Source organism: Rana temporaria, chromosome 1, assembly GCF_905171775.1.
Source record: "Rana temporaria chromosome 1, aRanTem1.1, whole genome shotgun sequence".
In the NCBI taxonomy this organism is placed as follows: Eukaryota; Metazoa; Chordata; class Amphibia; order Anura; family Ranidae; genus Rana; species Rana temporaria.
In genome coordinates, this window is record NC_053489.1 from 106236743 (window position 1) to 106263040 (window position 26298).

Below are 26298 nucleotides of genomic sequence, written 5' to 3' on the forward strand. Positions count from 1 at the left end.
TTCAGCACCAAGCTTGTGTGATGAGAATCACAGTAATTCTCTCTACATTCACCCTGTGCAACAGACAAGGAAGAACAGGAGGAAAGGCAAAGATCGGGGTAAACTGATCCCAAGGAGTCACCAGGGCATCCATGGCAAAAAGGCCCAAGGATCTTTGATTTATTGCTGGATCTGAATGCCAAAAGATCCACATCTGGCATCCCCCACAGAATACAAATCTCTGCAATCACTCCCAGGAAAGAGCCCATTCTCTAGGATTTAGCTGCTGAAAGCCAAGAATGTTTGCTTCCTGCTCAGCAATGCAACTTTTTGTTCCTTCTTGATGGTTGATGTGTGCCACAGCTATGGCCGACTGCATCCCAACATGGAATTCCAAACATAAACCGAGTAGTGTAGGAGAGCCACCCAAACCTTAAATAGGTTTGTATACAAGACTTTCCTCTGCCGACAAAAGTGTGATGACCCCGTGGGACATTCTTCTTTCCACAGCCAAAGGAAATGCTATTTTTGGTGTATCTGAAAATGCCCTTCAAGTGTATAAAGCATGTAGAAAAAACAACGAAAACCCAGCTTGTAGTCTCTGGACACAATACTGCAGACCTAGTCGCCTGTGACGTCTTGAGCCCAGGTGGCTGTAAACTCCAAAAAATCTCCCCCTCTACACCTGCACGCTTAAAGGGCCCCCTTAACTTTTACGAAGATTTGCCTCTGGAAACAGAGGACTTGTGGGTCCAGTTCTTCTTACAGAACTGGGAGTATAATCTTTTGCTTAGAGCCCGAGGTTGGTTGATTCTTGGATTCCAAAAAGTGTCACCGGTTTCTGACCCGTTACTTTCTTTAGGGGCAAGAGCAAGCTTTTCTCTGCAGTCACCTTCTGGATAAAAGGCATCCAAGGATGGTGTAAAAAAATAAAATAAAAACAAAAACACACACACACACACACACATATTTGCCCTCAGAAGGACAGCCTCTCAATTTGCTTTTTGCAGAGAAGTTCAGTTAACCAAAACTTAAGCCATAGGAGCCTTCTCATCTGGACAGACGTGCACACCCTTGAAAACTGACATATGGAATCTATCAAACAAGAAAATCTAAGCTCTCAGATTCTTTTGGGTCAATCAATCTGGAATGGAGCACACACTTTGCCCATGCTTTAAGTTAACAGCTTGGCAAACTCCCACCGCAGCCTGCAAAGCTGCTCATCTTAGAGAGAAGGCCTTAAAGAAGGTCTCTAACCTCTTATCCATTGCACCTTTAAAAGATCAGGATAACATCCTCTTGGACAACCAGGGCCTTGTGTAACCTGTTCAAGACCACCCAGCACAGACATACTGCGGCAGGGCGACCATCCTGTGTGAAATCACATACTTGTATGCGATTTTGTGGTCTGAGTCACGCGGATTGGACACAGCGGCAGCCAAATAGCGAGTTCAGCAGACACAGCGATCGTTCCAAGAGGCAGAAAGGAGGTCTGCCTATGTAAACAAGGCAGATTTCCATTCTGTTAGAGGGGAATATAGAGATCCTGTGTTCCCACACAGTTATAAGTACTAGGGTTGTCCCGATACCACTTTTTTAGGACCGAGTACAAGTACCGATACTTTTTTTCAAGTACTCGCCGATACCGAATACCGATACTTTTTTTAAATGTCATGTGACCATTTTCAAACCACAATACAGACTAAGGATATTTTCTTTAGAATTATGAAGAACTGGTACATCATGGTGTGGGGCTGTTTTTTAGCATACGGTACTGGAAAACTACATGTCATTGAAGGAGTGATCACTGCCAGTGCCACCTATCAGTGCAGCTCATCGGTGCCAGTGCCCATAAGTGCAGCTAGCCAGTGCCACCTATCAGCGGCCATTAGTTCATCAGTGCAGGGAGGCAGCTTAATAGTGCATCTCATCAGTGCCACCCAATCAATGCCAGTGCCACCTATCAGTGCCATCCATTTATGAGTGCCATTCAATCAATGCCAGTGCCACCTATCAGTGCCATCCAATGGCACTGATAGGTGGCACTGGCATTGATTGGATGGCACTCATAAATGGATGGCACTGATAGGTGGCACTGGCATTGATTGGATGGCACTCATAAATGTGGCACTGATGAGATGCACTAATAAGCTGCCTCCCTGCACTGATATAGCCCCCCCCCCCCCCAAAAAAAAAAGTTAACCACTTCAGGTTCGTTGCAGCCAGTACTGTACCCACACTTCTTCTGCACAATTAAACATTATCTCATCTGTATGACAGTGACTTCCCCAGCGCTCATGGCTTACTTGCTTTTTACTGTACTTTTCCTGTCGATCGTGCGGTGCGGTCCTTTCGCAAGGCAATGGAGACTCCTAGGACGCCAGGTACGGCCTCTGGATGACGTCATGCACGCCGCCGGGGGACGTCAAGCTCCGCCTACAGTCAGTGTCTGTGTTCAGTACAGTACTGAAGGGGAGGAGCACGCTCAGCCTCGGCGCACTGGCACCGCCCGCGCTACAAGAGGCTGTGTTGTTGTGGATAGCCGCGGCTCTGCTGTGAATCATAGCAGCGGCTCGCGGCCCACGATTAAATGTTGTTCACTGCGTCAATTAGGCCTATATCATAATGCAGGCTGCAGCTGCCTGGACGTGTGGATTTATTATATAGCGGTCGTCGGCCGGCCGCCGGGCCCTGGTGAGGGAATTAAGTTTGGGCCTATATTATGATGGGGGCCTGGAGCTGCAGCTCAATCAGCCCCACGGTTAATCCGGCCCTGCCTCTATGCACAAAAAAAAAAAAAAAAGTATTCTATTTTGGTATCGGGAGTATTTGAGCGAGTACGAGTACTAGCGCAAATACTCGGTATCGGTCCCGATACCGATACTGGTAACGGTATCTGGACAACCATAATAAGTACAGTGACGGCGCATTTTTTTTTTACCACCGATTACTGCATTTGTGTCACTGGCCCCCCAAAAGTGTCACTTTGTGTTTGATTTGTTCTTCGTAGTCCCACAAAAAAAATTGCTGATCTCCACCATTTTTTCTCAAAATTGTGGGGTCTTTTTTTGTTTCTAGCGCAAAAAGAAAAACCGCAGAGGTGATCAAATACCACCAAAAGAAAACTTTAATTGTGGGTAAACAATTTTTATTTGGGTACAGCGACGCACGACAGCACAATTGTCAGTTAAAGTAACGCAGTGCCGTACCGCAAAAAAATGGCCCTGTCATGAAGGGGCGTAAGCCTTCCAGAGCTCAAGTGGTTAAATAGGAAACAGCTGGAGAACACCATTTCTTGTTGAATTCCTCACCCAAGGGCTACTTTGGGGAAAAAAAAGCTTTTGTAGTGAAAACACCTTTTCTGGGTGAGCGCAATTGGAATGCATCACTTCTTGGAAATAAGGATGCACTGGAAAGGACTTGGGATTTTTGTCAGCTGCCAAGGCCCAAAACCAGTGATCAACACTTTATACTTCCTCAAAAAGAGAGCAGGGTAAGGAAAATGCACACGTTTGTTTCCCATGCATTCCACACAGCCGAGATATAGCTGAAGAAAATTCCAACCTTAGAAAAAGGTTAGTGTAGAATTGTTCCCCTAAAATAGCAGAAATACCAGATAAGAGATCCCGTCTTCTCTGTCCCTCCCCTTCAACAGTCCCCAATCTATCTCCTGATAAGACAGAGTCTAGGGGACAAGCTGCACATTCTTAGTTTGGTGTGTATTGTTAGAGGTTTTTTTTTGTTCTCAGGAGAGTGCATGTAATCAGCACAGGGCCAATCAGCACTGTCCAGAGGGCCAAGGGTCCTGCAGCCTTATAGGACAGTCAGTGCAGAATGAAAACCCCTACAAGCTTATACCAGACACTGATAGAAGTCACACGACTGCTATATACTGCTGATGAAGGTATTTAGCAGTTCATATTTACTATAATTTACCAATATATAATTTACTATTGCATACTGTGGGAGACCAGATATAGTGTATGCAGAGTCTTGGGTTTAGTAACACTTTAAGATGAGGTAAACAATTCCAAAAACAGCTTACCTTTCCTTGGTGAGAGTGTTTTTTTCATTATTGGATAAAGTAGTCAGGACAGTGGTGCAGGGTACCTTTAAAAAGGACACAAATGAAAATTGAAATTAGACAGGAAGACACATCATGTTCTTCAGTTAGAATTAAATTCTGGCAAATTTAAAGTTAAAAAAACATGAGCCTGAAAAATATAGTAGTCACCTGGCATGATTTGAAAGCAGAAGTGCATCCAAAATTCTTCTGTTCACAATGAAGAGTGGGCAAGGTTAAACCCTTGTTTTGTCTTTATTGCTATGCATGACAGCTGAAGGAAAAACTCACCCACTCTGGCTGCATCACTTTTTGTGTGCCAAGGATGAGCTCCGGCGTGTTCGTACAGTCCATCACAGGCAGGGACACATTTCCCGATGCTCGGATGCAGAGATCAGAAAATGTCTCCCTGCCTGTGATTAGCGCAGCGCCGACTTCCTGGCAGGCTCTGCACGTGGAGTGTGCGAACACGCCGGAGCTCATCCTTATTGTGTGCTAATCAGAACTGGGGTCTCCATATGTGAAGATCTTGGCAGGGATGAGTGACAAGGAAATGCTGCAGCCATTCTCCACCTCATGGAGACCAAGCATTTCCATTACCCAAGTATGGCAGGTAAAACACCCCCTATTGTCACAACTCTTCTACACGCTGTAGACTACATGTAGACATACCAGGTAACTCTTGGTTATACACTGTCCTGTATTCCTACACCAATCTTATCTTTTCATGGGCTGGTTATCTCTTCTTCGCAATATGCAGGACTATCTCTATGCACACTTTACACTTTGGTTTCACCAACTTCTGCTATTTGATCATGGTTATACTTGTAATCGCACATTTCTTGCTTTCCACATCTTTTTCCAAACAGTTTCACATCCTCCATATGATATGGGTCTATAATTACTTTTAGTGCTACTCTATATGAGAGTCCATCATTATTTATTAATCATTTTTCACAGACCCCTTTGGATCCAACACATATTTGTGTTTTTTACATCATGGCGATTTCTCCTTTTTTTGGGGGGGTGGGGGGGAGGGGTCTGTGGGTGGCCGTCCCACTTGCAGTTTAGTTACCTCAGCTCCCGGGACAGACAACAATCCCAGTGGCCCTTGGGCTGTAGTGTCGCATACTTTTACCTGATATTTATTTTGGGTCAGTCTTTTTTTTTTTCTGTTTAAATGAGTCGATTGGTGTTTGTTATATAGATCTCTCTCTATAATATATTTTTTTATATTATATATATATATATATATATATATATATAAATAAATTTGTTATAAAAAAAAAAAAACACACAGATCATGTCCTGTCAGCGGTGAGGAGACTGATGTGTGTTCCCAGTACAGAGGAACACACATCGATCTCCTCCCCTTGTGAGTCCCCTCCCCCTACAGTTAGAACACACTTTAGGGAACATATTTAACCCCTTCAGCGCCCCCTAGTGTTAACCCCTTCCCTGCCAGTCACATTTACGCAGTAATCAGTGCAGTTTTATAGCACTAATCGCTGTGTAAATGTGAATGGTCCCAAAAATGTGTCAAAAGTGTCCGATATGTCCGCCGCAAAGTCACGGTCACAATAAAAATCGCAGATCGCCGCCATTACTAGTAAAAAATAAAAATAAAAATGCCATAATTCTATTCCCTATTTTGTAGACGCGCAAACCGATCGAATACGCTTATTGAGATTTATTTTTTTTAACAAAAATATGTCGACGAATACGTATCGGTCTAAATCAGGGATATGCAATTAGCAGACCTCCAGCTGTTGCAGAACTACACATCCCATGAGGCATAGCAAGACTCTGACAGCCACAAGCATGATACCCAGAGGCAGAGGCATGATGGGACTTGTAGTTTTGCAACAGCTGGAGGTCCGCTAATTGCATATCCCTGGTCTAAACTGAGGGAAAAAACGTTTTTTTTTTTTAATTATGATATTTATTAAATCAAAAAGTAAAAGATAGTGTTTTTTTTCAAAATTGTCGCGCTTCATTTGTTTATAGCGCAAAAAATAAAAACCACAGAGGTGATCAAAAGGAAGCTCTATTTACGGGAAAAAAAGGGCGTCAATTTTGTTTTTTTGGAGCCACGTCGCACGACCACGCAATTGTCATTCAAAGTGCGACAGCGCTGAAAACTAAAAATTGGTCTGGGCAGGAAGGGGGTGAAAATGCCCTGTATTTAAGTGGTTAAAGTCAGTTTGCTGGGAAGTCGTATTGATGTTGAACATATTTGTAAATTTGATAGAGTAAACAAACCGTTGAAATTTCTTCAGAGTCCTGGGAATCAGATTTAGGAGGAGATCTCAGGTCAGGAGAATGTGTTTTATCCTTCACTGGAGCTTTATTCAGGTTAGGTTTTGGCCTTACCAAACGTCCTCTAATTGGCAGAGGTTTCTCTTTCCTGTAGAATAAATATACATCAAATACATGGTGAAACACAATTTAATAAGCAGTATATTACCCACCTCTTATCACAGAACATAAAACGCATGCACAGTCTCTTCCTAGAACTTTGCAGCCTGCATAACCATCTTAACCACGTGACCAATGGGCACTTAAACCCCCTTCGGTGCTCTCACACTTTGAATGACAATTACTCAGTGTTGCAACACTGTACCCATAAGAAATGGTTGTCCTTTTTTCACACAAATAGAGCTTTCTTTTGGTGGTATTTAATCACCGCCAAGTTTTTTATTTTTTTGCGCTATAAAATCAAAACATACAGAAAATTCTGTAAAAAAAAAAAAAAAATTGTCCGTTTCTGTTAAAATTTAGCAAATTTGTAATTTTCTTCATACATTTTGGCCAAAATGTATACAGCTACATATCTTTCTTTGGTAAAAAATAATCAAATTCGCTGTATATTATTTGGTCAGTGAGAAAGTTAGAGTCCCGCAAGCTATGCTGCAAATCTCTGAAAATTGTTCACGCCTGAAGAAGTACTGACGGACTAATTTCTTGAGACCCCAACATGCCAGGACGGGTGAGCATGGCAGAGTACGGATGGACGGGTGAGCATGGCAGAGTACGGATGGACGGGTGAGCATGGCAGAGTACGGATGGACGGGTGAGCATGGCAAAGCACGGATGGACGGGTGAGCATGGCAGAGCACGGATGGACGGGTGAGCATAGCAGGGTACGGATGGACGGGTGGGCATGGCAGAGTACGGATGGACGGGTGGGCATGGCAGAGTACGGATGGACGGGTGGGCATGGCAGAGTACGGATGGACGGGTGGGCATGGCAGAGTACGGATGGACGGGTGGGCATGGCAGAGTACGGATGGACGGGTGAGCATGGCAGAGTACGGATGGACGGGTGCGCATGGCAGAGTACGGATGGACGGGTGGGCATGGCAGAGTACGGATGGACGGGTGGGCATGGCAGAGTACGGATGGACGGGTAGGCATGGCAGAGTACGGATGGACATGGCAGAGTACGGATGGACGGGCGAGCATGGCAGAGTACGGATGGACGGGCGAGCATGGCAGAGTACGGATGGACGGGCGAGCATGGCAGAGTACGGATGGACGGGCGAGCATGGCAGAGTACGGATGGACGGGCGAGCATGGCAGAGTACGGATGGACGGGGGGCGAGCATGGCAGAGTACGGATGGACGGGGGGCGGGCATGGCAGAGTACGGATGGACGGGGGGCGGGCATGGCAGAGTACGGATGGACGGGGGGCGAGCATGGCAGAGTACGGATGGACGGGGGGCGAGCATGGCAGAGTACGGATGGACGGGGGGCGAGCATGGCAGAGTACGGATGGACGGGGGGCGAGCATGGCAGAGTACGGATGGACGGGTGAGCATGGCAGAGTACGGATGGGCGGGTGAGCATGGCAGAGTGTTGTCCTGATCCTTTAGAAGAGGTGTCCCTCTAGGACGAAACGCGTTGGGCTTGGTTTTCACCATTTCTCATATTGCCCCTTTTTACTATTTGTGATCACTTTTAATGTATACCTGTGGTTTTATTATAAAAAAACTTTCCTATATTTTTTGACCTGCACCATTGGGGCTGCGTTTTTCTTTCTCTCGCCAATATGTTGTTTGGAGCCTTCCATCTCCATCTGCCTTGTCCCATCCCCTAAGGGGTCATACCATCATCCCCCCTCATTCATTTGGTGCGAGACATCTTGGATTATTCGGGACATCATTCCAGGACATCATTCCAGGACATCGTGCATCCATGGCCCTCCACTGAAGATTCATCTTACTCGTTGATCCAGTTTGAGGAAGCCGAGCAGATTGTGCCCTGAGAGTGTTCATGCCTTATTGATCTGTTGTCGCTGACAGACAGATCCACGCCTTCCGGTAAGCGCATTCATATCTTCATTGAGTTTAAGAAAATGATTGTTTGCCTTTGGGGATCTACGTGGTCATTCTACCATCCATTCACTCACAAGTTTTTTGATGGACTGTACATTGTTAATTTTTTGGTTGTGTCTGTTCATAGCACTAGTTGATTCACTTTCATTTTGTTTTTGTCACTTTATCACTGTTTCAGTACAGTGATCATTAACCTGTCATTTACTTAGAGAAATATTGTCTCTATGTCAGCTTAGCGCTACATTTTTTCCTCACACTACTGTTCAATATTTGTCACATTGTAGTGTAGCAGCTATAGTTTTAATTTTATTTAGATTAGCGCAATATTTCCCTTTTTTCCTTTGTACGGATGGACGGGTGAGTATGGCAGAGTACGGATGGACGGGTGAGTATGGCAGGGTATTGGCAGGGCTGGAATGGGCAATGAGCAGCACTGTGGGCACTACAGATCCAGCCCACAGCACTGCTGCAAAGGATCTTTCCCCCTCTCCTCTCACACTGTACTGATCGGTCATGACGCCGGTTTGTTTACAAGTGATCGCTCCGTCAAGCGATCACGTGGTAAAAGGCCACCATCAGCGGCCAGTTACCATGATCCGTGATGCGCCGAGTCTTCCAGACCCAGCAGTCACAGATATTTCAGGGAGCAAGATTCTGGGAGGAAGTCCATGGACGAGACGAATCTAGTGCCGATTTCTGACAGTTCAGAGTCAAGCCAAACTTTCACAAGGTCAGGAGGGTCATGGAAATACTAGCCACTAGAAGCTGTGCCGACTATTCCCTCTAGATATCATACGTTCACTGTGCAGTTAAGCTAGAAAAAGAGACAGCATCTTGGTGAATGCCAGAGGTGAAGAAGACAGGCCAAATGGCAAGGCCGCAAACTGGAAATACAGAGGACTCACAGCAAAGTGTATGATTTAATGATGCACTGGAAAAATGGGTACATCCAAATACCTGTCCTTGGTGTCCACAGAGGCCAAAAAAGCCTCCCTGACAAAGAGAAGCTAGGAGGGATTACAGAATTTCTGAGCCCAAATCAAAATATTTGGGGCCTTGAAATCCAAGATAAGGGGGAAATCCCCTTTTGTTTTGGAAAAATTAACAAGTAAAACACCATTCTGCAACAGGGAAAAGGGTACAAATTGCACATTTCTGCAGTTGCATTGTGTACAGAATAGGGTTGTCCCGATACCGATACTTGTACTCGTGCAAATGGTTCTGCCGATACTTATTTTTTTTTTCCCCCAGGTGACGAGCGGGTGCAGAGAGGGGGCGGAGAGCGGGTGCAGAGAGGGGGTGGAGAGCGGGTGCAGAGAGGGGGTGGAGAGCGGGGGCTGAGAGGGGGTGGAGAGTGGGGGCTGAGAAGGGGCGGGGAGACAGCGGAGATCATTCTAATTGCTTAGAGGGGCAGAGAGCTAGCGGCGGAGATCGTGCTAACTGCTGAGAGTGGGCTGAAAGGGGCTAAGATGGGGCGGAGAGGGGGCGGAGAGGTGAGGCGAGGGGACGGAGAGCAGGGGGAGAGCAGGACGGACATCGTAGCAGGCAGCAAGTAAAAGATTGTGTGAAGTGACTATAGCTGAATGAATACTGTCACTAGTAGGACACAGTAATACACACACTATCACAGTTGCAAGCTATGTGCAGTTGCCAGTGCGTGCCGTGTGTCACTGTCTACTGCATTGCATGTTCTTTCTGTGTCAGTATGGAGTCACATAAAAAATAGAGAATTATCAATTGGACTTTAGGAATTTATAGTTTTATTCTAAATAACATTGCTCATTTAAAAGAAATTGATCAATTTATAGATTTGTATTTTATTTTAGATCCCATTTTTTAAGCAAAGTTCAGTTTTGATACGCTCAGCATGGCCCAGGGGGAGGGAAGAGCTGGGGGGGGGGGCTGCCTTTCTCTCATGAATAAGAAGATAAGAATTAACTCTTAAGGAGGACAGTGTCACCCACTGACAGTTATTCTGTATTGCACCTATAGTGCTTAATAGAAGTTTAAAATCCAAAAAGCAGCATTGATTATTTTCCAACTCGCAAAATAGTGACCCCAATGAATGTTTTCGCTATCTGTAAAGGGGCATTCTTCCCGCTGATCACATTTAAAAAAAGTATCAGTATTCGGTATCAGCGAGTACATGGAAAAAAGTATCGGTACTTGTATTCGGTTTTTAAAAAGTGGTATCGGGATAACCCTAGTACAGAAGATCACAGCAGTGCAGTAATGGCAGATGCACATTAATACATTGGCAGCGGGTGAGTCAGTGCAGTGGTAGCTGGTGCCGAAGTGAGTGTTGGTGCAGTAGGTGCACAGTGAGCACAGAAAAGAAAGAGTAAAAATAAAAAAGGCCTAAATAGCAGAAAATAATTGGGACACAAAAGAAGCACTTAAAGCGGAGTTCCACCCAAAAATGGAACTTCCTTTTTTGGAATCCACCCGGTGTCACATTTGGGACCTTTCAGGGGGAGGAGGGAGCAGATACCTGTGTAATCCAGGTATTTGCTCTCACTTCCGGGTAAAGATCACCGCGGTGACCTACTCCACGTCCGGCGCCTTCTCCGTCCAACCCGCTGTCTTCTGGGAGCCAACAGGTCCCAGAAGACAGCAGGGACCAGTGGTATCGTGCCTCAAGACTCACACATGCGCAGTATCTAACCAGGAAGCGAAGCCGCAAAGTTTCACTTCCTGATTCCCTCAGTGAAGATGGCGGCGGCAGCACCCGAGAGCCGAGACACAGATCGGCTTCGGGTGCAGACATCGTGGGTGCCTAGGACAGGTAAGTTTCCATATATTAAAAGTCAGCAGCTGCAGTATTTGTAGCGGCTGACTTTCAATTATTTTTATTTTTTGGAAATCGGCTTTAAAGTTAAGACTAAAGCTACTGCTCCACAAACTTACTTTAGATCTTCCTTTTCAGCAGCACATTTTGTTGGAATATCAGAGTCTCCTGGCTGAAGCTGGGGCGATTCCAAGGAAGAATTTGTCTCGACAGGACAAGGAATGTCATCATTTCTGGTAGATGCCGTTATTGAGAACTCAGATTCTCCACTTTCAAGCTAAAAGACAAAATTACAATTTCTGTGTGAACTTTAGTTATTAAAGCTGGTTAGACACTGCAATTTCCACAATTTCATAGCAAACAAGCGGACTATTAAAAGAGAATATATATGCCCAACGTGCACACACATTTCCACATTATTATATGAGCATGCCTTGGCTTCAGGGACATACTGTAAGCTGGCATTTTCAGTTACAGAAGAGAAGCCAAATATTGCCAAAACCGACCATGACATTAGACATGAGGGCAGTGACCAAAAAAAAACTGTGACAGAAAGGTTTTAGAATCCATGCAGCTTAGAATCACACTTACCTGCAAACAAAGCCTGTGTCGTCCTCACTGGAGGCTGCACCCATCTTTACAAGTCTTCTTTCTGGGTCGGCGGATGTCACTCCCACGAATGCGCGTGGAAGCCACCAGTCACGGCACACACTTCTGAAGAAACGGCACGGGCGGCCTTTTCTTCAGAGTGTACACACCGCTCCAAAGATGCTGCTTGTGGGATTTTTTTTAACGTACTGCCAGCGCATCGCCTCAGTGTGAAAGCCCTCAGACTTTCACACAGACTGCAGGGGAGGCATTTTTCAGGCGCTATACAAGTGCTATTTTTAGCCCAAAAACGCCTGAAAAATGTCCCAGTGTGAAAGGGGTCATAGTGTAAGAATAAGTTGCCTGTGTTCTGTACTAAATGATTAAGAGAATTATCAGCCCATTTTTCATTAAAAAAAAGTATATGGTTTATAGGTTTAAAGAGTTAAAAACTAGAACAAGGTATTAGGGCAATATTAAACCAATAACAAAGCGTTTCCTTACATTTTTGTCCTTCAGATGGCTCTGCAATGAAGAATTATCAGCAGGAAGATCATTTCTTTCCTCAGTAATATCCTCGCTCTCTGATATCAAAACTTTCTCCTGTCTGGGCAATGCCCGCGTTGGTAGGTTCGGTCGTGGCCTCTGGAATCTACTTATTGCGAGAGCTGCAGGTCTAGACAATTCTTTCTGTGACTCAGTAGATCCTTCAGCCCTAGGATAAAAGGTATAAGTAAAATGCAATTAACAATCAGTAGCAGCCTGGTTGGATCGGAAGGGGAGGCAAGCATAGAGGCGATTTTGGGTGCAAGTGAGTACGGTTACCTATAACTATCTTAAACAACAGCCGCTTCTCTGTTGGGGGGTTTCCCCCCCTGGTGAACTTTTTTTTTTCCTCTCTCCTTTTTTCTCTCTCCGGGGAGCAGTGAGTGTGTACGTACGTGTCCCCTTATGACTGTCAACGTGAGAACCAGATGTGAGATACTATAAATGGAGGCCTAGGGCCCGTCGAGTACCGTTTCAATTTTTATATGTTTTTTTTTTTTTTATTTGGGCAAAGTTTTGGCCTAACCGCATGGAGGGGATTTGACATGATTCTCCAACTTATGGAATGGGGGCGGCCCCCTCCGGGATCGGAGGGGGACTTAAGCCCTCTGATGGACTGTGGGTGCACACCGCGGCGGATGTGCTGGAGATCCGTGAAAGACATTGGTGCAGAAATGGGGAACAACATGGTGGGGTATGGGTTGGACAGCAGGAGGAGTGAGTCCCTAAAAATCTTGTGGGAATGATTCCTGGTTCCCACTTCAGCTCCACGTGCAGCTCAGTGAATAATCGCTCCTACGGGATTGACTGTGATTGTCATGTTTTGATACACACAGGACAGAAGTTATGTGCCTCCAGTCAGGTTTTTTTTTTTTCTAAATTTGGTTGTACTTTATGGGAAGGTAATGCTCACACCAGGTTGGGGAGGTGATGGGCTGGGAGGGGGGAGGGGGGGTGAAAGGTTGCAGAGCCACCGTTGTGACCCTATATGGTTGATGCAATACGGTTTGTACTGTAGAGATGTAACAGGAATGACTGTGTATGAAGATGCATATATCTGTGATGTTTTACAGGGAAGAATGTTTATACTGTTTTACCGATCTGTCACCCTGATTTCATGGCCGAGTAGATTTCAACAGGTGACCTCATGTCCTCGGTTAAGGTAATGACTTGGAATGTGCGGGGTGTGAGAGATAAAATAAAGCGCACGGCCGCCCTGGCCTATCTTAGGTCTCAAAGGGCCAATATAATGGCCCTAACGGAGACACGCGTCACGGGCCACTTGCAATCTGCACTAAAGCGCCCCTGGATAGGGTGGGTGTACCACAGCACACATAATAGCTTTTCAAGGGGTGTCTCGCTATTGGTGTCCAAGGCTACTCCATTTGAACTGGTGTCTTTGGAGTCTGACCAGCAGGGGAGGGATTTGTTCTTATGTGCCCGCATTGGCGGACTGCCGGTATTGCTGATTGCTTGCTAAATCCCCCCTCCGTACTGCTCGGAAGTCGTCACCATGGGCCTGGCATTTATGGCCAGACACCTGACAGTACCGGCAGTGTGGATGGGGGATTTTAACATGAAAAGGAAAAAAAATTTAGGCTCCATGCACACATAAGCTGATAAACTGCAGTTTATGGGCTTTTTTTTTTTTTAAAAAAGCCCATAAACTGAACTCTATATTAGCCTATGGGCGTTTTTTAGTGTTAATGAGCTTTGGAGTTTATTGGCTTTTTTCTGACTGCCCGAAATTTGCGTTCAAAGTGCCGTTTTTCTGCGGGGAAAAACGCAAAACGCCGAAAAATGCTCAAAAACGCTGCTCACCAGCGTTTTTTTATCCATTGAAAAAAAAAAAAGCTAAAAAACGTTATTGCAAAATGCTAAAAAAACGTTGAAAGGCTCCCTGCAAAGCTACTGGCGTTTTTTATAGCTTTTTTTAGCTTCTGTGTGCATGGAGCCTCACCCATTTCATGCATCTTCTATGTCCAAAAAAGGGGCCGTGCACACATGTGAACATTGTGTAGTCCTCCACATGTGCCTAGTTACTACAGAAAAATGGTCCAACTGAACAGTAAAAGTGTTCCCCCTCTGCTTTCACACAGATCTAAAGTGAGTTTGCTAATTTTAAAACATTAAAGTGGTAGTAAAAACACTTGATGAACTGATCAGTCGCATGTCTCCTGTATTGGGGTGCCTACATTTTGAATGAAGGAGCAAGAGAGACACCTCTGGACATCAGCAATGTCAGTCTGGGGGGAAGGGTAGTATTAGATGCACTAGTAAACCGAGATACACTAACAAACTGAAGCCTAACTGTAGCTCACAGTTTTAAGCAGTTAGGCCCCTTTCACACCGATGCGGGAGGTGCGCTGACGGTATAGCGGCGCTATTTTTAGCGCCGCTCTATCGTCGTAACTGCCCCGGTATTCGCCCCCGCTAGCGGTGCGTTTTTAACCCCCGCTAGCGGCCGAAAAAGGTTTAATACTGCCCGCAATGCGCCTCTACAGAGGTGCATTGCAGGCGGTATTACCGCGGTTTCCCATTACTGTCATTGGGAAGGCGCAGTAAACACCCCGCTCCAAAGATGCGCACCGCTCCAGTGTGAAAGCATTCAGGCTGTCACACAGACTGCAGGGCAGGATTTTTTCAGGTGGTATTTAGGCACTATTTTTAGCGCTAAAACGCCTAAAAAAACTCCTCAGTGTGAAAGGGGTCTTACAGCAATTTAATTCCTTTTGAGATAAAGGTTTCCCATAAATAAATAAATCCTGATCATTGTAAGAACCCGTCAGAGGGAAATGATTTGCCACAGCCCTCCAACAGCTACATCTGCTCGACAGCTTGTTTTGTTGAAAAACAGACTTACTGGCTAGATCATCAGGTGGGGGGGGGGGGGAAATCACAAACATTAAAATTAATGCAGCCATCACATCCAATAATTGGCGAGTGCGATATAATGTTTGCTTTCAGTATTTAACCACTTCCATACAGGGCACTTATACACCTTCCCGCCCAGACCAATTTTTAGCTTTCAGCGCTGTTGCAATTTGAATGACAATTGCGCGGTCATGCTACACTGTACCCAAACAAATTTTTATCATTTTGTACCCACAAATAGAGCTTTCTTTTGGTGGTATTTGATTACCTCTGGGATATTTATTTTCTGCAATTTTTTTTAAAAAATAACCGAAAATTTAGAAAAAAATTTTTTTTTTTTTTGTTTCTGTTATAAAACATTGTAAATAAGTACGTTTTCTCCTTCACTGATGGGCACTGATGGTACTGCACTGACGGGCACTGATAAGGCGGCACTGATGGGCACCGATGAGCTGGCACTGATGTGGTGGCATTGATGGGCACCAATATGCGGCACTGATGGGCGGCACAGATGGGCACTGATAGGCGGCATGGATGGGCTTGGATAAGCGGCACGGATGGAAACGGATAGGTGGCACAGACGGGCACAGATAGGTGGCACAGATGGGCAGATAGGCGGCACGGATAGGCGACACGGATGTGTACAGATGGGTGGCACGGATGGGCACGGATAGGCGGCATGGATGGGCACTGATAGGTGGCACGGATGGGCATAGATGGGCACTATCATATGTGTTGTACTAATGGATGCCAATCAGTGCCAAACAATGCCTGCCAATCAGTGATGCCCATTGTGGGCACCGATTGGCATCTATTGCGGCACTGATTGGCATCCATTTTTTGTGTCCTTCTCATCCCTGGTGGTCTAGGGTGGCATACCTTTTTTTTTTTGCATCCCTGGTGGTCCAGTGGGCATCCTCGGGGGGGCTGTGCTGATAATCGATCAGCACAAACCCCCCCTGTCACAGGAGCAGCTGATCGGCTCTCCTCTACTCACGTCTGACAGACGCGAGTGAGGAAAAGCTGATTACCGGCTTTTCCTGTTTACATCGTGATCAGCCGTGATTGGCACGCTTCCCGCCTCCATGCAGGAGGCACAAATTATAGTTCTCCCTAAGCCGGGCAAAGACCCAAAATATCCGGAATCCTATAGACCTATCTCCCTCTTGACAGTGGACATTAAAATACTAGCCAAGATACTATCATCCAGGCTAAATACAGTCATTCTCTCTCTGATTCACGCAGACCAAACAGGCTTTATGCCGGGAAAGAATACAGCCATGAATATTAGGAGGTTATTCATGAACATACAAGCCCAACATGACAACAGTGGGACCAGAGTGGTAGTTGCCTTGGACACGGCCAAGGCTTTCGACTCGGTCAAATGGGTGTATCTATGGGAATGTTTGGGATGTTACGGGTTTGGCACGAAGTTTATTAAATGGGTGCAGCTCCTGTACCAGACCCCAAGGGCCAGAATATTTGTGAATGGGTGGTTTACATCGTGATCAGCCGTGATTGGGCATGGCTGATCACGTGGTAAAGAGTCTCCGTGAGAGACACTTTACCTTGATCGGTGTTGCGGGGTGTCAGACTCATATGATGTCCACTCAGGATTCTACAACCACTTTGCCGACGTCAATTTGTCATTGGCGGGCGGCAAGTGGTTAATACTGCTTTAAACTTTAGAAATAAACCCTTTTAAACCTATTACAGAGTTTGAGTATTTCGACTACGGTACACACTTACTCAGTCCCTGTGTGATTATCCTCAGCCAGGTCTTCAAGAGGTGCTTCTTTAAAACTGTCAGAAGTCTATGAAATCAAATACACAAAATATTCAACAGAAAAGAAAGGATGAGCAGAACTAATACACACCATACTTATCCTAAGCATCCCCATCCCCTATTTCAGCAATAAGGCCCAAATGCAGAAGTAATGATGGATTGGAGTAAAATCAACTGCCCCTCTAATAGGGAGGGGGCTGGTGGAACAAAAGCTAATAACTGTGATAGATGAACTGATAGGAAGAAATAAGAGATTTGGTTATTGGCTGTAAGCAGTATAGGAAGAGATGAGTTTTCAGGAATCGCCTAAAAGTGGACAAAGTAGGAGATAGCCGGACAGATCGGGGGAAGCGATTTCCAGAGGATGGTGGAGGCTCTAGGGAAGTCCTGGAGACGAATGTGGAAGGAGGAGTTAGAGAGCAGAAGGTCTTGATGAAGGTCGTGATGTAGCTTAGGGCAGAGTTGTAAATGGCTTTGTATGTTATTGTTAGTGTTTTGTATTCTAATAGTTAGGCAATGGGAAGCCAGTGGAGGGATTGGCAGAGAGGCGTGCCGGACACTGAATAAGATGGATGAGTCTGGCAGCAGCATTTATGAAAGCCTGAAGAGGGGGGGACAACCTGCAAAGAGGTAGGGAGTTACAATAGTCAAGGCGAGAGATAACGAGGGAGGGAATCAGTTGATTAGTGGTATTGGCAAAAAAAAGGGGAAGGTATACTGCGCTGTGCAAAAGTAAGAAAGTGTATATATATAAAAAAAAATGGCTGCCAACACAGCTGTAGACAAAAAGCTAAATCGTGAATGGGAATAATTGTGTAGCGCTATTTAAATATACAATCGTGAATGTTATCAGTAATTGCTTAAATAATAACTGAAACCAAACAGATGACTATATGTCAAAATCGCACCAAGTGAAAATAAATAAATTGACACGTCAAACAGTGAAAATCTTATGATGCATATTAAATACAATTTTGACATATAGTCATCTGTTTGGTTTCAGTTATTGGTTAAGCAATTATTGATAACATTCACGATTGTATATTTAAATAGCGCTAAACAATTTTTTCTTATTCACGATTAGTGGTATTGGAGATATTAAAGAGGTGAAGTCTGCAAGTTTGGACAGCAATTGGATTTGGGGCTGAAAGGACAGGTCAGAGTCCAGGATTATACCTAGTACCCTGGACTGATGAGAGGGACTGATGGTTGTAATATTGATCTTGATGGAGAAGTCAGGGGAGAAGGCACAGGCCGGAGGAAATATTATGAGCTCAGTTTTAGAAAGATAAGAGATATAGGAAGTGGTGTGAAATCTGTGTTGATATGTCAGTTAGCAAGTTAGTAATGGGAGAGACAAGGAGTAGAGAGATAGATTTGTGTGTCGTCCGCATGAAAGTGATCGGCCTGGATGCAGGCTGCCTGTGTGCAGGGCCGATTTCCCCATCGCCTTTAATGGGGATGCCTGCCACAGCTAATCGCCGGATGTAATCAGCGTCGGGTGCACCCTTAGCCATGCATGGAAAAGCTACATTGCACTGTACAGTTGTCAGAGGTCTATGCTGATAAATTCTGCAGCCACACTGCAAAGTTAGATTTTTACTTCTCCTGGAGTTCAGCTATAATTTACTATACGAGTTAACATACCAAGTGACTAGTTTCAAAGACAGAATCCTCTTGACTGGTCTCCATGGTCTCCATCAGAACATTGTCAAAGTAGCCATATTCATCCGACACTGTCTGTGAGCCGGGCATGACACTCAAACTTTCCTGTAAACTAAATACAAAAGAAAAATTAAATACAAACACCTGCTAGAATTTTTCAACTGCTCAGCTATGTCCATCAAAAGAGGCCTGAAGTGTAGGTTTTCTGCCAATCATAAATGCTTTTTAACCTGGAAGATTTGGCTGCCCAATGACCAGGCCATTTTTTGCGATTCGGCACTGCGTCGCTTTAACTGACAATTGTGCGGTCGTGCAACGCTGTACCCCAAACAAAATTGATGTCCTTTTTTCCCCCACAAATAGAGCTTTCTTTTGGTGGTATTTCATAATCTCTGCGTTTTTTTTTTTACGCCATAAACAAAAAAAAGAGAGACAACTTAGGAAAAAAAAAAACAAACAACGCACAATATTTTGTACTTTGCTATAATAAATATCCATTTTTTGGGGGAAAGCGTGATTTTTTTTCTCAGTTTAGGCCATTATGTATTCTTCTATATATTTTTGGTAATAAAAAAAAAAAAAAGTCAGAATAAGCGTAAATCGATTGGTTTGCACAAAAGTTATAGGGGCAGATCCACAGAGATCTGCACCCACGCAGCGTATCAGAGATACGCTACGCCGCCGTACCTTACCTGGCTTTAGTTTGAATCCAGGAAGATTTTGCACTGTAAGTTATGGCGGCGTAGTGTATCTCTGGCGGCGGAATTCGGTGATTAGGGGGCGTGTTTCATTTAAATGAAGCGCGTCCCCGCGCCAAATGAACTGCGCATGCGTCGTCCCAAAATTTCCCGCCGTGCATTGCGCTAAATGATGTCGCTAGGACGTCATATTTATTAACATAGATGTGAGTTACGTCCATCCCGATTCACGGACGACTTACGCAAAAAAAAAATAAAAAATTCAAATTAAAAGTGGGAATGACGGCCATACTTAACATGGCAAGTCTAACTATACGCCGCAAAATACCAGCTTTAACTATACGCCGGGAAAAGCCGTAAATAGCTTATTTGCATACCCGACGCGGAAAACGACGAGAACTCCACCCAGCGGATGCCGAAGTATTGCATCTACGATCCGAAGGCGTACGAAGCCGTACGCCTGTCGGATCTAACCCAGATGCCGTCGTATCTTGGTTTGAGGATTCAAACTAAAGATACGACGCGGGAAATTTTAAAGTACGCCGGCGTATGAGTAAATAGGGGATAGATTTATAGCATTTTTATTATAATTTTTATTTATTTTACTAGTAATGGCGACGATCTGCGATTTTTATCAGGACTGCGACATTATGGCGGACACATCAGACACTTGACACATTTTTGGGACCATTGGCATTTATACAGTGATCAGTGCTACAAAGATGTCACTGACAGGGAAGGGGTTAACACTAGGGGGTGAACAAGGGGTTAAGTGTGTTCCCTAATGTGTGTTATAACTGAAGGGGGAAGGGACTGACAGAGGAAATAATAGATCGTGGTCCCCAACTATTAGGTACTCACGATCTGCATTTCCTCAGCTCACAGAACCCCACACACCCTGTTCTGCCTCTCATCTCAACCGCCGGTCACAAGCATCGGCACTCCCGTGATGCAGCGGGCGTGTGCGCCACCTGCTAACACCGCTTAAAATTGACCGACATACAGCTACAGCGGAGCCAACCTGCCACAGTATAACTGCAACGGCTGGTCCACAATCGGTTAATCCTCTACTTTTCTCTCATAAGTGATATTTGTTTCCATGTCAATTTTAGCACTTGTTCACAGTAGCCCATTCCTCGGTAGATCACTATCCCTTGTAAATACACAGCAATGCAATACAATTTAGGTCACATTACATTTTTTAAGGTGGTCCTGTCACACAACTTGAAAAAAAGCTAAGGGGGCAAAGGTGATCTGACTGGAAGTGAAAGCAGGTACTGGTCAAAACCAGGTAACCCGCTCCCCCCTGCTCTCAAAAAGCACCAAATGTTGCAGTGGAGAAGGGGATGCAAACAAGCAAAACTTTCCATTTTGGGTGAAGTTCTGCTTTAACTAAAGTGTCCTTTGCATATGCAGAGGCAGAAGACGCGGAAAAGAGAACAGGAAACCTCCAGCAGCCTGTCAATACTGTAGCTTAAAACGGAGGTCCGCCTTAAAAAAAAATAAAAGCCAGCAGCTACAAATACTGCAGCTGCTGACTTTTAATAAATGGACACTTACCTGTCCAGGGTGCCTGCGATGTCGGCACCCGAGGCCGGCCCGTTCCTCAGTCCTCTGATGCTGCCGCCGCCAACCTCGGAGAGGGATTTAGGAGGTGAAGCGTTGCGGCTTCACTTCCTGGTTCCCAACTGCACGAGTCACTCTGCGCGTTTCCCAGAAGACATCGGGGGGGGGCGAGAGTGGCATGACCCCCGCAGGGGTCTATGCCCGGAAGTGGGTGCAAATACCTGTAATATAAAGTTATCTTCACCCCCTCCTGGTGGGGGGGGGGGTTACGAATAGCGGAGGTTCCATTTTTGTGTTGACCGCCGCTTTAAAAGCTGCAACTATTTGCTCCAAAGCGTTCTTTAATAGTAGTGGTTGGATCTCTTTTAAAGGAATGTTTACCAAAGTTTGGCAAAGTAAGGTCTTAACCAAAATGGGGTGATGAGTAGGGCCTGCCAGATGGAAAAGAGAGAGGCTTCCAACCACTTATTGGTTGGAACTAGGGGGTAGACCGATATATAAATCAGCCGATATTTGGCAATTTTTTATAAATTGGCCGATTATTATCAAAATTAGGCCGAAATTTTACAATGACTGCCGTTCCTCCTCCCTTCTCCACACTCAGCGGCTCTGGCAGCATCAAGCGCCGCACTGAGTGTGAAACTGACAAGTAACAGAGGGGGGGGAGAGCGCGAGCGAGCGAGGGGGGGGGGGGGTAGAGAGAGAGAGAGAGAGCGCTGTCAGCTCGATGTCGGGGGTGGGTGGGACCAAGCAGCTATATTACACCATCGACCGCCCCAATTTCTAAATATCGGCATCGGCCAGAGAAAAACCCATATCGGTCTACCTCTAGTTGGAACCTAAAAACAGACAGGTGCATAGCAAAATGTAGTACAGAAACTATTTTTTAAAAATCGGTGCATCGTCGCAGATGTAGCGTCGCACCGATTAGGACGGTGCCATTGCCGGCAAATGCCGCCGATTTGACATGTAAAATTGCATGTCAAAACGCACCAGTGTGAACCAGGGCTCAAGGTCAGCAAAAGTGTCAGAGCTCGCTACCTTTAGACCCCTTTCACACTTAGGTGGTTTTCAGGTGCTTTAGAAACGGCCTTTGCAAAGTGCCTGAAAACTGTCTCCCATTCACTGCTGTGCGTCTTTTCACACTGGGGCGGTGCGCTTGTGGGACGTTCCAAAAAGTCCTGCAAGCAGCATCTTTGGGGTGGGTTGAGGGAGGTGTATATAGTGCTCCCAAAACACTCTGCCCAGTGGAATGAATAGGCAGTCCTTTCAAAGCGCCACAAAACTGGAGTTTTTAACCTTTGGGGTTAAAATCTAAAGCGCAGCTAAAACAAGTGGCGCTTTAACACTAACGGCCGGCACTTTCAGTGTGAAAGCAGGCTTAAAGCAAACATAACTTGACTTTTCATACCGCATCCTACCAATGGCTACAAAGATTATTTCTGTGAAATGTCATATGAAACAAACCTGGATATGTCATCAGGCCCTGAAAAGCACTCGCCGTCTTCAGTAAACAGAATCAGTGAGGACTCTTCTGCACATGCAAGAATCTCTGATTGTGTGAAGCTAGGTTCTCCGCATTCGATACACAACAGCGAGTCATCATCATCATCATCATCACCACCACCACCATCTACAGGGAAATCAGTAGCTATGAAAGAAACAGAAGGATTAAAAAAAACATTATTATACATCAATTCAATGTACAAAATACCAGAAACTACAACAAGATAAACTCAAACTTACAACAAATCACCACATAACATAACCCCAAGTAAACCCTCTTGAATTGCTAGGCAGGAAAACAAAATGTGAATTGTATATGACTAGCAGCAAACAGCATCCATGAGACCTTTCCACTTATGTCTTACATTTTTCATCAACTGCATCCTTCCGAGGACTTGGCACATCAACGTCACCAACTTCAGTGTCTTCTGGTTCCACTTCTTTATCGGTAGACTTTTTTTTCCGTGATTTTTTCTTCTTCTTCTTCTTCTCTCGCACGGTGTCTGGAGCTTCCTGAACATCTTCAAGGTTCTTGTCGTTCACTGCTAGCTCTGAATCTTTAACTTGGCCAGCAGCTTTTTCTGTATTACCGAGATACAAATACAACCAGCACAATAAATAAAAGGAGCACAATGAAACGGCTCACTCGCATACAGAACAGGTAAACCAACAGGACATCTTTTGACTAGCATAAAGATTCTTCTTTACAGTGCCTTGAAAAAGTATTCATACCCCTTTAAATTTTTCCCTTTTTTTTTTTTAATGTTACAACCAAAAAACTTAAATGTATTTTATGTGCTAGACCCACACAAAGTTGCACACAATTGTGAAGTGGAAGGAAAAATGTTAAATCGTTTTCAATTATGTGACACTTTGTGTTGGTCTATCACATAAAACAGGGATCGACAAATCCCGGGCGCCAGGTCGTCATGGCGACTAGAAATAGGGTCCTGGCGACTTGGCTTGTGAGCTGGGGCCATCTGGTGGTGAGCCGTTGGTATTACAAGTTATTACCACCAGATGTGAGCTGGCGCCATCTGGTGGTGGCCGTTGGTATTACAAGTTAAGCATTACAAGTTAAACAGCAATTCTAATGTCATTTTACACTATTTTCACTGCCATCTTCTTCCCTCTAATTAGAACCCCCAAACATTATATATATTTTTTATCCTAACACCCTAGAGAATAAAATGGCGATCGTTGCAATACTTTCTGTCACGCCGTATTTGCGCAGCGGTCTTACAAGCGCACTTTTGTGAAAAAATTACTTTTTTAAATTAAAAAATAAGACAACCGTAAAGTTATCCCCATTTTTTTTTTTTATATTATGAAAGATAATGTTACGCCGAGTAAATTCATACCCAACATGTCACGCTTCAAAATTGCGTCCGCTCGTGGAATGCCGACAAACTTTTACCCTTTAAAATCTCCATAGGTGACGTTTAAAAAAAATCTACAGGTTGCATGTTTTGAGTTACAGAGGAGGTCTAGGGCTAGAATTATTGCTCTCGCTCTACCAATCGCGGCGATACCTCACATGTGTGGTTTGAACACCGTTTACATATGCGGGCGCTGCTCACGTATGTGTTCGCTTCTGCGCGCAAGCTCGTCGGGACGGGGCGCGTTTTCTGGCTCCTAACTTTTTTACCTGGCTCCTAGATTCCAAGCAAATTTGTCAACCCCTGACATAAAATACAGTCACGTTTTTGGTTGCAACATGACAACATGTGAAAAATGTCAAGGGGGTATGAATACTTTTTCAAGGCACTGTACACTTGGAGAATAAAAACAGAAGGTGGGGCTTTGATGAGGTTTCAGTGGGGCTTCAAGTGAGCTTTTTTATAGACTTCTAAGGAGGCTTTGAAGACGCTTTAAAGCACCACTAAAGCTACATGGGGTATATTTTTTTAAGCATAGCAAAAGCAAGGTGTAAACAGGACTGCTAACCATTTTATTTAGTGACAGGGGGCTTTGACTGGTGTCCGAAGCCTTGTTTTGAAGCAAGAGTAAACTATCCGTTAATGTGTGTTGAAGCCGAAGTGTAAATGAGCAAATGTTTATTCGGCCTTTAACAAGGCTTACAGTCCTGCTTACACCTGCTTTTGCTTTGCTTCGGCTTCAAAAATTATACCCCATGTAGCTTCAGTGGTGCTTCAAAAGAGTCTTCAAAGCCTCCATAGAAGTCTATTGCAAATCTCGTTTGAAGCCCCAACGAAGCCTCATCAAAGCCCCACCAAGGCCTCCTTGAAGCACCAAGCAAAAGCAAAGTGTAAACAGGACTGTTCGCTAACCATTTTATTTAGTTAGTGGAGCTTTGATTAGCATTCAATCGCCAGTGTAAACTAGCCCTTATAGTCCACTATGGCTTCAGCAGCCTTAGCAGAATGAGAAAACAGAGGTTGGTCCTGTTTTGGGTGGAAAGCCAATGAACTACCCAGGCTATCCAGGAAAGCAGCGAGTTTGGACAAGTGGATTACCTATGGGGGCTTAGACCCAACAATGCCTTGCTTGACCTTCTTGTAAAAAAGGGGCCAAAAATATTTAATGAGTTCGCATTGCACTCTTCACCTATGTGGAGACACCTTCCTGTTTAAGGTTACAGGGCAAGGGTATTGCAAAGGACTTTTTAAATTTGTGACATCTGCTTGGTGATGTGGAGACATCTTTCTATTATGGACTCACTATAGCACAAATTATTTTTCAACAATGCACAATTGTTTGTTATATATGAAGCGCCCCTTTCTTTTATACTGTATTTTCAAATACGTTTTAAACTTTAGAAGTAGTAGACTTTTACCCAGAATTTCATTTTGGTCTTTACGCACTGGAGAGATTTGTCCTCGAGAATAAAAGTCCCAACCCTTCATTACTTTTACTAATAAAAAAAAAAAAAAAAAAAAAAAAGAAGAAGAGAAACCCTGATAGAATCCCCTAATCTCTTCCCACGATACCCAAAACCTATTTACCCTGCGTTCACACTTGTATGATGCGGGAACCAGTCCGATTTACACGACAGTTCCCGCATAGCTCCTCTAGCACTGGCAGTTAACACTGCCTTGTGCGAACCGCTGTGGGTGTCATTAACTTTGTCAATGACACCCCCAATTTAGTTCACAGATCGCAGTGAAAACTGTGAACTCGCACAGGAATCGGATCGCATAGGTGAGAACACCCATGCGATCCGATTCTAGTGTGGTGAAAAACAAGTCCTGCACTATTTTCTGTGCGAATACAACTGTATGGCTGAACTCGCATTGCTCAGAGATCACATGTGATCGGCACCTGTGGTGCGGGTGCAAATCACATGCGATCTCTGAGCTTGCGCTAGTGTGAACCCGGGCTTAAAGTGTTACTAAATCCACAACCGTAAAATAAGTCTGGATATGCAGTAAAGCATGCTTGTTATACTCACTGTGGAACCTAAGAAGTAAAGTGGTTGTAAACCCTTTTTAACTACTTCTACCTATAGGCAAGCCTAGAATAAGGCTTACCTATAGGTAGTGGAAAGATCTCCTAAACGTGCTCCGTTTAAAAGATATGGCGGCTCTCATGCGGAAGAAAAAGGGGACAGAAGATGGACGTTGCCTACACAGGGGACATCACTGGATTCTTTTGCAGGCAAGTGGCACAAAATGGGCTAGTATGCGATGCTTTTCATTTGCAGGCTTTACAGCGGGCTAAAGAGGAAGTAAAACCTATCAGGGTTTACTTCCTCTTTAATCCTCTGCATTGTGTAAAAATGCTGTTTGATCCCATCTTCTCTAGCCCTCCCCTCCTTCCACTGTCCCCAATCTATCTGCTAATAGTACAGAGGCGAGGGGACAAGCTGCACATGCTCAGGTTGGTGTCTATTGCTAGAGAGTCTTTTTTTTCTTGGGAGAGTGCATGTGCGCCAATCAGC

The 26298-nt window shown here is 44.7% G+C and overlaps 1 protein-coding gene across 5 annotated transcripts in view; it reads right to left on the reverse strand.

The window, feature by feature from the left end:
• BDP1 (B double prime 1, subunit of RNA polymerase III transcription initiation factor IIIB) overlaps nucleotides 1-26298 on the reverse strand; it is a 135524-nt gene that overhangs the window by 65861 nt on the left and 43365 nt on the right. For all 5 annotated transcript variants that reach the window (XM_040341500.1, XM_040341494.1, XM_040341486.1 and 2 more), the window contains exons 11-18: nucleotides 22763-22978; nucleotides 22359-22542; nucleotides 18610-18739; nucleotides 16926-16990; nucleotides 12261-12471; nucleotides 11288-11445; nucleotides 6305-6449; nucleotides 4025-4089 (exon numbers count right to left, since the gene is read on the reverse strand). In XM_040341500.1, coding sequence (XP_040197434.1) covers nucleotides 4025-4089; nucleotides 6305-6449; nucleotides 11288-11445; nucleotides 12261-12471; nucleotides 16926-16990; nucleotides 18610-18739; nucleotides 22359-22542; nucleotides 22763-22978 — 1174 coding nt within the window. The remainder of the gene's footprint in view (nucleotides 1-4024; nucleotides 4090-6304; nucleotides 6450-11287; nucleotides 11446-12260; nucleotides 12472-16925; nucleotides 16991-18609; nucleotides 18740-22358; nucleotides 22543-22762; nucleotides 22979-26298) is intronic.